Raw genomic sequence first — 12,802 nt, forward strand, 5'->3', positions numbered from 1 at the left:
AAGCCCACCCGCACCACGGCAACTTAATGCTGATCCAGGGCAAACTGCTTGCAGCATCCTGGTTAAGAAATACTGTTCTGAAGAGAATAGGGCAGAGTTATTTTCAGACAATGGGGTTTAATTACTAAAACTGGAGCTTGCAAAATATGGTGCAGTTCTGCAAAGAAACCCATCAGCTTCCAGGTTTTATTGTCAAAGCTTAATTGAACAAGCTGAAGTTAGAAGCTGATTGGTGTAGCTGTGCATGGTAGCCAGATTCTCAGTGCAATAGTTTTAGTAAATCTCCTCCAATAACTAAATGCAGAACTTATGTTTTGGATATGGCAGAGAGGGATTAGAACACCTGTCAGGTTTTTTTTTTTTTTTTTTTTGCTGTTAGTGTCCTTTTTAGGGAGATAGGAATAGACATAGCTCCCAATTGTCCGTGATTTCGAGGGACTGTCCCTGATTTGGAACAATGTCTATATAGATGTATATAAAACGCACTATTTATCTTTCAAAAAAAGTGTTTCCCAGTGCTAAACCTTTCATCCAATTTCTAAATTGCTGCATTTGTAAATGTCAAAAGCCAATATAAAGGAATAGTAGTGGTAAATAAAAAGCACTTAACTGATCATTAAAGCGGTTGTATACCCGCAATTTTTTTTTTACACCTGTAAGGCAAAAGCCATAATGAGCTAGTATGCACCGCATACTAGCTCATTATGAAATACTTACCTTAAAACAAGGTGTAGAGAACTTACCTGGTCCACGCCGAGCAAGATGTCATCTTGCCTTGGCGTGTCTTCCGGGTATCGCCACTCCAGCGCTGTGATCGGCTGGAGCGGCGATGTCGTCACTCCCGCGCATGCGCGCGGGAGATTTCATTCCAGGAAGGTCCGGCGGCCTATTAGCCGAGGATCCCCGCTGCGCATGCGCCGCTACAATCAGTGGCGCATTGCGAGGGGAATATCTCCTAAACCGTACAGGTTTAGGAGATATTCTTTATACCTACAGGTAAGCCTTATTATAGGCTTACCTGTAGGTAAAAGTGGTAGTAAAGACTTTACTACCACTTTAAAATAATTCTCCTTTTAAGGGGGCATGTCAGGGGGTGCCCTATGCCTACATACTTTTGCTAATAGTTGCTTCCATCTCAAAAAGTTGGGAGGTATGAATAGCTAGGAAATTTTCTATTGAGGACATGAGTGATCCTGGTGACAACCAGGGATTCCCTCACTTTGCAGGGATTTCCTCTTGCTTCCTGTTTTAGCAATGGGACAGAAAGTGAAGGGAATTCTCTACAATGGTACACAGGTGACAAAAAAACTGACATGATTTATAATCCTTCCCTACTCTTTTCAAAATGAAAAACAAATTGCCTTTAGTTCTAGATTAACCACTTCAGCCCCAGAACGATTTACCCACTTCCTGACCAGGCCATTTATTGTGATACGGCACTGCGTTGCTTCAACTGACAACTGCACAGTAATGCAATGCTGTACCCAAACAAAATTGATGTTTATTTTCTCAAAAATAGAGCTTTCTTTTGGTGGTATTTTTTGCGCTGTAAACAAAAAAAGAGGGACACTGTTGAAAATAAATACGGTAAAAAAAAAATTACGCTCTGCTATAAAACATTTCCAAAAACAAAAATCTAAAAAAATAAAATGTATTTATCACTTTAGGCCGATATGTATTCTGCAACATATTTTTGGTAAAAAAAATCCCTATAAGCGTATATTGATTGCGCAAAAGTTAGCGCTTCTACAAAATAGGGGATAGATTTGTTTCGGAATATCGTTTTCGTGCGAAAAATATATTTATTTAGTTACTCCCGAAATTAGTTTTTATTTATTTATTTTTTCGTTAAAAATTGTATTCATCCGAAAATCTGAATTAATTAAGGTAGAATCTGTCATTGAAGGCTTATGGTGTATGTCGAATGTTCTAAGAAGATTTGACGGAGCAGCTAAACGGTTCGACACCGCAATCGTACATTTCCCGTCGAATGTTCCGCCTACAAGCTAGCTATAGTAGAATTCTAATGTTGTATGATTGACTAGTAATAATTATTTTATTAATTATTATTACTAGTCAACCAACATTAGAATTTTTCTATAGCTTATGGACCGAGCATTTGACCGGAAATGTACGATTGCGGCGTCGTACAGTTTAGCTGCTTAGAACTTGGATCTTCTTAGAACTTTTGACAGATTCGACGTTTGTATTTTTTTCGCTGCTTTGTCGAATCTTCGTCGTTCATGTTGAGTAGCAATCGTAAGTAAAAGTAAGTTGGCTGTATGTGTGTACTTAGTTCTAGATATTTTACTGCTCCTCCTCTTTGGTTACAATCAGCCAATAACATTCATCATCATCATTCTTATTTTACTTCCCCCACCCACTTCCAGCAGCGATCTTTTCTCTCTATGTAGAATAATATTGGACTAATAGAGTTAAGGTTACATTCGAGCATAGGTTCGATAGACACAGATTGTTATTGTCAGCTTCATGTCAAATCTCCTATCTATATCGAACTGTTGTAGCAATGAAAATAAAGCATTTGTTTATGTCGGATCTTTCGGTTTTCCAATTCTGCGCTTTCGTTATCGTTTGTTAAAACGATAGCGAAAATAACTGAAATTCGGACAAAACAAATGCACATGTCTATGGGGGACTGTGTGACTGGGGAAACACACTGATCCGTCTTCCTGCTTAGCAGAAAGACAGGATCTGTGTGATGTCCCCTGTCAGAACGAGATCTGCCTTGTTTACACAGGCAGTTTCCCGTTCTGTCGCTGCGGGGAACGATCGCCGGTTGGCCAGCAGACATCGAGTCCGCCAGACCCGCTGATTGGCTCCCCCGCTGGCCAATGGGAGCTAGTTATTACTGCTCACCTCCACCATCACAGGAGTGAGCTTTTTCTGTAATTCAAGCCCCCTCACATGCTCTTTTTCTCTCCTGATGCAGTAGCTGTGAGCTCAGCGTTTGAGAGCTCACTCCTGTAATAGTGGAGGTGAGCTGTAATGACTAGACCTCGCTTAGCAGCCTCCTAACAATGTCCTGGGATTATTCCAGTCAGGCTTCATGAGATAAGTAAAAGGCCTACACCTATAACAAGGGCATTATTCACCTTTGGTCAGAGCTGCACAGTATGAGCTAGATTCACGTAGCTCGGCGTATATTTTGGCCGGCGTAGCGCATCTCATATGCGCTACGCCAATGTAAAATAGGGAGCCCAGACCAGTATTCAGAAAGATCTGGCGCCGTACGTTGCGTCGGCGTAGTGTAAATAGGCCGGCGTAAGCCCGCCTAATTCAAAATAGGCAGGTAGGGGCGTGCTCCATGTAAATTAGCAGAATCACGTCGCAAGTACTCCCTAAGAAACGTCCGCTCAATGCTTTGGACGTGAACGTAACCTACGCACAGCCCCATTCACGTACCACTTACGTAAACTTTGACGGCTGTTCCGACGTCCTGCGCCTCATATAGCAGGGGTAACGTTACGCCGGAAGTAAGCCTTATGTAAACGGCGTAGAGGGCGCAAGTACGTTCGTGAATCGCCATTTACATTCTATGCGTAAATCTACGGAAGCGCCCCTAGCGGCCAGCGTAAATATTCACCCTAGATACGACGGCGTACTAACACTTAACACTTACGTCGGTCGGAGGAAGCTATAATTGAGGCGTATCTAGCTCCCAGAATGGCACGCATAGATACGACGGCGCATCTTTCAACTTACGCGGCGTATCTATAGATACGCCGACGTAAAGCAATGGTGAATCTAGCTCTTTGTTTTTATCTACAGACACCGTTATTTGCATAGAAAACATTACGTGCCAGAGAAAATATATGTAAAATGTGTGAGTAAATCACAAAAGTGCACCCATCAGTTGTGCACACACCATTACTAAACACACAGGAAAAAATATATTACAAAAATGAATAGTGCATGATACAGTCCACATCAAAGTGCTCGGTGCTGTGTACAAGCCAAGTCCAAACTAAAAATAGTGCAGTCTTTTTCTAAACAAAATTTGGGAATTGCACTGCACATCTGTGAAATTCATGCACTCACTGGGTGCCCCAGCTTTTACCCACATTTACCTGGGCTCCTGACGATGTCCTTGTTAACCACTTAATGCCCGCCGCACGCCTATTTACGTCCACAGAATGGCACGTACACGCAGATGGGCGTATATATACATCCCTGCCTTCTAGTGGGTCGGGGGTCCGATCGGGACCCCCTCCGCTGCGTGCGGCAGACGGCTTACCTCGGGGAGCGATCCGGGACGACGGCGCGGCTATTAGTTTATAGCCGCCCCCTTCGCAATCGCTCCCCGGAGCTGAAGAACGGGGAGAGCCGTATGTAAACACGGCTTCCCCGTGCTTCACTGTGGCGGCTGCATCGATCGAGTGATCCCTTTTATAGGGAGACTCAATCGATGATGTCAGTCCTACAGCCACACCCCCCTACAGTTGTAAACACACACTAGGTGAACCCTAACTCCTACAGCGCCCCCTGTGGTTAACTCCCAAACTGCAACTGTCATTTTCACAATAAACAATGCAATTTAAATGCATTTTTTGCTGTGAAAATGACAATGGTCCCAAAAATGTGTCAAAATTGTCCGAAGTGTCCGCCATAATGTCGCAGTCACAAAAAAAATCGCTGATCGCCGCCAATAGTAGGAAAATTATTTTTTTTATAAAAATGCAATAAAACTATCCCCTATTTTGTAAACGCTATAAATTTTGCGCAAACCAATCGATAAACAATTATTGCGATTTTTTTTTACCAAAAATAGGTAGAAGAATACGTATCGGCCTAAACTGAGGAAAAAAAATATTTTTATATATGTTTTTGGGTGATATTTATTATAGCAAAAAGTAAAAAATATTGAATTTTTTTCAAAATTGTCGCTCTATTTTTGTTTATAGCGCAAAAAATAAAAACCGCAGAGGTGATCAAATACCACCAAAAGAAAGCTCTATTTGTGGGGAAAAAAGGACGTCAATTTTGTTTGGGAGCCATGTCGCACGACCGCGCAATTGTCTGTTAAAGCGACGCAGTGCCGAATCGCAAAACCTGGCCTGGGCATTTAGCAACAAAATGGTCCAGGGCTTAAGTGGTTAATAAATGCATGGGACATAATTTCCCTGTTTGCTACATTTTTGGGATGATGTGAGCAATTGGGTTCTGTGGCAGAGAATCAGGAAGAGATGTGCTAGGCAGCAAGATTACCTTTCCCAGGATATCTGTTAAGCGTGGTGTGACTCACTTGTTAGTGCAAGGGTCATTTAAATCTGGTAAGTGTGGGTAGAAGCTTGGGGCACCCAGAGTGCACAAATTTCACAGGTGTTCTGTGCAATTCACAGACTTTGTTTAGAAAAAGATTGAACTATTTTTGTACTTGGCTTGTACACAGCATAGAGCACTTTAATGTGGACTTCATCATGCACTATTCATTTTTGTAATATATTTTTTTGTGGTGTGTATAGTAACTGTGTGTGATTAAAGATAGGTACACACTATTATTATTTTTTTTCATTCAACCCAGTGGGCTGAACGAAAAAAAAAACTGAGGAGCTCGCTGTACTAACTATCCGGTGTTAGTACAGTGATCTCCCCACTGAGCTATTGTGTTCTGACAGGGGGAATGCCCCCATGCCACAACACACTGGTCAGCGCTTGCAGCTATTGGCTGAGAGCACTGATCAGCAGATGTTTTTCAGTCATGCCCCTTCAACAGAAGCCGGACGTTTGGCCTGCCTTTGTAGGACAGGCTGCCATACACATGGGCCGAATGTCAGATTGTTTCTGTTAAACCAACCGATATTCGGCCCGTGTGGATGTTACATAATTGATTGGCGCGTTTTTGTGATTTACTCTTACATCTTGCATATATATGCCCCTGTGAGTGGCGTCTTGGGGTCTATTTCCTGACTAGCAGCCAAATTGGCCAATTTGCTACATATGCGGGCAGTATTTCTATCAGCTTAAAGCAGATGGAACTTTTGGCATTCTGACACACTATCTGGAAGATCCCTGCTTTCAAGAATCAAGGCTCATATCCATTTACTTTTCTGCCCACACAGTGATCTAAATTAACAGCGAGGACTATCAGCTTTGCAGTCTGCACATCCACATGGGAAGTGTTGAAATCCTTAACGCCACTGCTGGGATTTTTAAACTGAAACATCATGTTTTATATATGTGCAGTTTGAACTTTAGCAATTTCCAAGGACTGGTTTCCCCTTAGTTTAAGCAGTGTCTCTGGCTATCCATAAGCCTGCTCCAATGGCCTTAGTCTTTTACAGTTGATGCTCTATTTGGTTTACTAAATCATTATACAATTTATTGCTTAAATCATATTTTTGATGCGCCCAAAGAGCGGTCATTAACACTCTAATATCACATGCTGTTACATTTCCCTGGTGCATACATTTTTGTACATAATTTGGTGTCTATAGTGTTATGGTAACCAAAATATTAATGTTTATGATCCAGTCATTGTTGACTCCGGTTGTTTTTAGAATTGACAACATTGTCATTTTTTTTTTTTCACAAGAAAAGACAACATTGTCATTTTTAGTGTTGCGTGGAGGTGTAGATTGCATTACTGATGTGCTTTTTTTTCTAAATTCTGAAGTCCTGAATAAAGTATATTTTTACGATACTATGATTTGGGGTCGCACTTAGTACCTACTTTTTTTTTTTTTTTTTTTTTCGCCTCAGAGAACTATCAGGAGACTTAATCAATTTGCGTTCATTCGCAGTCTCCTTAGTTCACATCATAGTTGGAAAAACATTTATTATTGAAAAAAAAAAACGTGTGAATATAATAAGCATATCCCGATGGATATTCAAACAGTACATAAATACGTTTAATTTATCCTAACCAAACATGCCCTCTGCCCACCCTCCACCCTTCCACCCCCCCTCCCCTATCTCCGAATATCCATCTCATATTTGGTGGTTTCATCTTGGTAACGGTGTGCTATGGCCGGGGTTATATAATACCATGCTAAACATTTAAAGTTCATTTCGATCAGTGCGCAATTAGTTGAGGTAATATGTGTCATTTTTAATATTTTGGTGATGTCTATCTCAGTTTCGCCAGTTTCCAATTCCTCCTCCCATTTATTGATATACGGAGGAAACCCAAGGTTTTTCAATCCCATCAATATTTTATAAATTGAGGAGATCCCCCCCCTTCCGTCTGGTACTAAACACAAACGCTCCAAAGGGAGCAAATTTCTATCTGACCTAAGCGGAGAGGGGAAGGAATCCACGAAATGCGTCAACTGTATATATCGCCACCTATTCAGCTCGAACCATTCTTTTTTTTTTACTTAAATCCTGATAGGTAAGAATTTTCCCGTCTTTTAATATATCTTTTAATTGTGCAGGATATCCGTTAACCTCCCTGGCGGTATGATTCTTTCAGAAAAAAGGTGCTGAAAGCGGTACCATTATTTGCAAGGAAATTTGGCGTTTTATATTGTAGGCCTGTAATTTTTAGAAATAACTCACTTAAATCTGACCAAACAAGATTCTAATAGGCATCCCGGGTATGATATTTTTTTAAAAACAAAATGATAAATTATAATATAATAAATAATTATAACAAATAATAATATAATTATAATAAAAATTATTTAATAATGTAATCAAATCACAATCACTGAAATTTGCTCAGTTGCAGAATTGTTGCTGTCTTTTTTTTTTTTTTTTATGACGAATTTTCCCACAAATCGCTATCGCACAATTCTGCAAGTGATTATAATTTATTATCACTGTTTTTTAGCTGCTCTAAAACTATTTTTGACATAAAGGGACACTTTTGGTTGCTATGGACAATCTACAGTTTGCAGGCAGAAAGAAAAGTTTTTATTATATAAAAGTACATGTAGGGCACTGGGCAGACCACCAGGGACAAGGGGGGTGTGTATTTTTTACATACAGTACTGTAATCTATAAGATTACAGTATACTGTATTTAATGTGTTTGTTTACGTTTTTGAATTTTATAATATTATTAACTCCTAAATATTTTAACTCGGTATCTTTCCAAATAAATGGGAACTCTTGCTTATATCTCTGTACATCCTGTGCATTCACACTAATATTGAGGATTTCTGATTTTAAAATTTGATACATCCCCATACGATTTAAGGGTTTTTAACAGATTTGGGAGAGTTATACTTGGATTCGTTATATATAATAAAATATCGTCAGCATATGCTGCTAGTTTATGTTCCCCGTCGTTTGTTTGAATCCCCCTGATGTCTGGGTTGTTTCTGATCCCAGCCAGCAATGGTTCCAAAGACAAGATAAACAATAAAGGGGACAGGGGACATCCCTGTCTAGTCCCGTTAAACATCTCAAATGACCCTGATAACCTCCCATTTACCTTGACTCTAGCCGTTGGGTGATTATACAGAGCATTTATCCACCCCATCATTTTCAGTCCGATCACAACAAACTCTAATGTGTTCAGCATAAATCCCCAGTCTACCCTGACGAACGCCTTTTCGGCGTCTATTGCCAGGAGTAGACCTGGGGACTTACTATCTAATATTTTCTGTGTCAGCAGGAGTGTTCTAATGCTGTTATCCCTACCTTCCCTCCCGGGAACGAAGCCTACCTGATCAGTATGTACTAAATCTTTCATGATTATCTTGATATCAAAATTTTGGCAAACAATTTTACGTCCGCATTTAATAACGAGATGGGTCTGAAACTAGAACATAAAGAGGGGTCTTTACCTGTCTTGGGAATTATTGTGATCGCGGCCTCTAATGCCTCACGGCGGATATCCCACTTAGTGCCAATACCATTTATTTAAGAACACAACCGAGGAACCAGAATATCGCTAAACTTCAGGTAATATGCGATCGTTAACCCATCAGAGCCTGGGCTTTACCACTTTGGTGACTCCTTTAAATTATTACGAATTTTTGTTTCCGTTATGGGATCTTCTAGCAAGCTAATTTTATCCAAAGATATTTTATTTAAACATGTGTTATTAATTTTTTTTTTCAATTTTCACCTCTCCTTTTAATTTTATTGGGGGAGGGGGTCCCCTTGAGTTATTGAGTACAACTTCCCATAGTATTCTTGGAATACTTTTGCGATCTCAGATGTTGTGTGAACCTTGCCCCCTTTGCCCGTTTGAATACTTTCTATGGAATTACCCTTCGGTTTATTTTTAAACCCTTTTGCTAGATATTTTCCGCACAGTTCGCCCCATTGATACCTCTCTTTCTTACATCTATGGAAAGCCACTCTATTTTCGAATTCAATAAGATCTCTTAATTCCTCTCTTTTTAGGATAACGGTGCGTTCCGCTTCATGCTCTCCTGTTAGTTTGTGAATCTGCTCGAGATCATAAATAGTTTTGTATAACTCATCATATTTCATCTTACTTTCTTTTTTTTTTTTTCGATTCTATTGCGATCCTATTGCGATCAGTATGCCCCTAATGTAGGCCTTGTGAGCCTCCCAAACAAATGCTTCCGACATGTGTTCTGAGCCATTTGTCCTGAAATACCATTCTAATTCCTGTTTTATCCGTTCTACGACCTCTTCCTCCTGTATTAAATCCTCGTTAAGTCTCCATGTAATGTTACTTTTAGGTGCTCCCTCGATTTTTAATTGATACAGGCGCATGATCCGACAGGGTAGTTATTCCAATGCCAGAACTTGTCACTACATCCAATGAACTGTGATCTACTAAAAAAAAATCGATTCTGGAATACGTCCCGTGTACCCCTTTCTTTTTGAGAGTCAGAATAGCCCAAGCTTGGGAGCTTTATAGCTAGGAAGCTGGAAAGTTTTGTTTTGGATGCTATGTGATGTTGAAACCCCTACATGGAAAACCTGCTGTCCCGGGGACTAAATAAACATGGGAGGGAAGTCCTTAAACGCAATGATGGTGAGTGGATTATCTCTGACTACTCCGCCCCACAGCTAATGTACAGAAGGGGGCGGGGATGTATGTGACATCATTGACCTGACATGATCATTGACCTTAACTTGATATTGCTATATGTCTATATTAGGTTAATGATGACACTAGTGAAATAGATTGAGACCCCTGACACAATTTCAGGGCAAAACCCATTCTGCCGTTGACCCAAATAGTGAAAGTATACAGAGAACTGAGAGAGAGCTCTGTTTCTTTCGGTGTTCCAGCGTCAGAGAGGAAGGGGCTGGACCTTTTATTGGTCTTTTATAAACAGAATGACATCATACACATGAACACAATGATAGGTCAGTTCATATAGGTCTGTCCATACTTGGTGGCTTCTCCTTGCAAGTCCAGTTTTGGGCACAAACAGTCCTCTTGCCACGAGGCACAAAAGTTCCTTGTGGAATGTCCAGAAACACAGGGTCCCATCCTGAAGCTTACAGGGGCTTTCCTTGATGGAGGGAGCTTTGGAGTGAAGAGGGAGGAGGGATGACCAGCTGTCTGGTATTAATAGTTTTGTCTCCACCAGGGGTCAAGTCCTGGGGAAAAAAGTGTGGGAACTCCCACCCAAGATCCACTCCCCCACCAAAAAAAAAAATGATACGCTCATATGCATAATTACTAAACCGCATGTTTTTTTTTTCCCGATCCACTGTACCTTAATAATCCTTTATGTAACTGGCCGCTTCCTGTATATGGATTCATGGGGTAGTGTGCGGGTATTCTGTCACTTCCTCGATGCCGCAATGAGTTCTTTCTAAATCCCGCGATAACTCGCGGGAGACCTCCGCAATGTCTCCTGGGAACAATGACAAAAGCTCCCAGGAGTCATTGCGCCATCGAGGAAGTGACGGAATACCCGCACACTACCTGATGAATCCATATACAGGAAGCGGCCAGTAACAAAGGATTACTAAGGTTCGCCTGCCCCTGACAGTGAAGGATCGGCTCGGGCGTCTCGGCTGCTCTAGTCCTGCAAAGGGAACTGCGTTACTGCTGTGAAAAAAGTGCAGGGACTCCGTTCCCAGGCGTTCCCGCAGGACTTGAGCCCTGGTCTCCACTCCAAGTTGAGATGTACTGAAACTTTTTATAATCTGTCATTTCAATTAAAGCGGGAGTTCACCCATTTATAAAAAAAAAAATTTCTCCCCTTAGCTTCCTGCTCGTTCGGTCTAGGGGAATCGGCTATTTGTATTAAAATATGAGCAGTACTTACCCGTTTTCGAGCTGCATCTTCTTCCGTCGCTTCCGGGTATGGGTCTTCGGGAGCGGGCGTTCCTTCTTGATTGACAGCCTTCCGAGAGGCTTCCGACGGTCGCATCCATCGCGTCACTCGTAGCCGAAAGAAGCCGAACGTCGGTGCGGCTCTATACTGCGCCTGCGCACCGACGTTCGGCTTCTTTCGGAAAATCGTGACGCGATGGATGCGACCGTCGGAAGCCTCTCGGAAGACTGTCAATCAAGAAGGAACGCCCATTCCCGCAGCCCATACCCGGAAGCGACGGAGAGGATGCATCTCGTAAACGGGTAAGTACTGCACATATTTTAAAATAAATAGCCGATTCCCCTAGTAAAAACGAGCAGGAATCTAAGGGGGAAAAGTGCCCTCTAAGGGTGAACCCCCGCTTTAAGGATAATAATACTTGTAGTATAATCTCACACATACATATGTTTATCAATAAATAAAAGCAAATAAAATAAACAATAAAAGAAAAGCAACATTTGAGTGATTTTAGCACAAAGTAGCGTGTATTAAAATATTAATTTTAGTAACTTCCATCACACTAGCATTTCCAAACCTTTGTCTACAACAGCTGCAGGACTGGAAATCTTCCATCTGCAGTTAATTGGCCCAGCAATAATGGCTAACTTCCAGGTTTGGACAGTACCCAAGCTCATCACTACTTATGATCTATCTTTCCTACTTCTACTGCTACCTACATAAACATACAAGGGCCATATTATATGGATGCCACTTAACCTACCAACATGTCTGTGGAGTGTGGGAGGAAACCCACACAAGCACAGGGAGAAGATGCAACCAATGCAGGTACAGTCATGGTTAGGATTCAAACTGAGGACTCTAGTGCTGCAAGGCGGGAGTGCTAACCACTAAACTACTGTTTTTAGGATAATCTTTGTTTAAATGCATTTTATAAGCTGAAAATTGTATTGTAAAATTATTTGGAAGTAATATAACTTGTAAACTTTTGACTTTGTAACTTTGCCTTTTAGTAACTTTATAAACTTTCCTTTTGGAAATGGATACTTATTATAAATATAAATATTATATTTTAGATATAGAGATCACCAGGCCCATTCCCCGTGGAAAGAATCGGAGGGCAGTGCAGGACTATGGAATATATGAGCAAGCTTCAAGTTTAGTTCCTTCTCAAGTAGAGATCAGCCGAGGAAACTGGAAGACAGACAGCACATCCAGCACTGCAAGTACGTGTCCTATTTTCATGCAGCTTTGGAGTCCTTCAGTTCCTTCAAACAATCACTGTTGTTTTCCAAGGGAGGGGACATCTTGGCTTAACTGGCCTACTTTTCTATACCTTATGAAGTCATTGCTTTCCTTAAAAAAAAAAAAAAAAAATCTATTTAATTAACGCCTTGCGTCTTGCAATTAGCAAAATGCTTCACACGAAAGCGGTCACCATTAGGCAGCGTGAAGTGTGCCCTTCTCCCAATCACAGAACACTGGGTACATAATCCGCAAGGAAAAGTACCCCAGGTCTTACAGGCGTCACCTCTGGAGTACCCCCTGTAGTTACTCTGCATAAGTCTCCTACTAACGGATACAGCTATTTTATAAGTAATCTGTGGGTTTTTAGTGACTGGG

At 41.1% G+C, this 12,802-nt stretch overlaps 1 protein-coding gene across 4 annotated transcripts in view; it reads left to right on the forward strand.

Moving 5' to 3' along the window:
* PIK3AP1 (phosphoinositide-3-kinase adaptor protein 1) overlaps positions 1–12,802 on the forward strand; it is a 242,196-nt gene that overhangs the window by 198,363 nt on the left and 31,031 nt on the right. For all 4 annotated transcript variants that reach the window (XM_040362258.1, XM_040362256.1, XM_040362257.1 and 1 more), the window contains one exon: positions 12,256–12,405. In XM_040362258.1, the coding sequence (XP_040218192.1) occupies positions 12,256–12,405 (150 nt within the window). The remainder of the gene's footprint in view (positions 1–12,255; positions 12,406–12,802) is intronic.

This window comes from Rana temporaria, chromosome 8, assembly GCF_905171775.1.
Source record: "Rana temporaria chromosome 8, aRanTem1.1, whole genome shotgun sequence".
Classification (NCBI taxonomy): domain Eukaryota; kingdom Metazoa; phylum Chordata; class Amphibia; order Anura; family Ranidae; genus Rana; species Rana temporaria.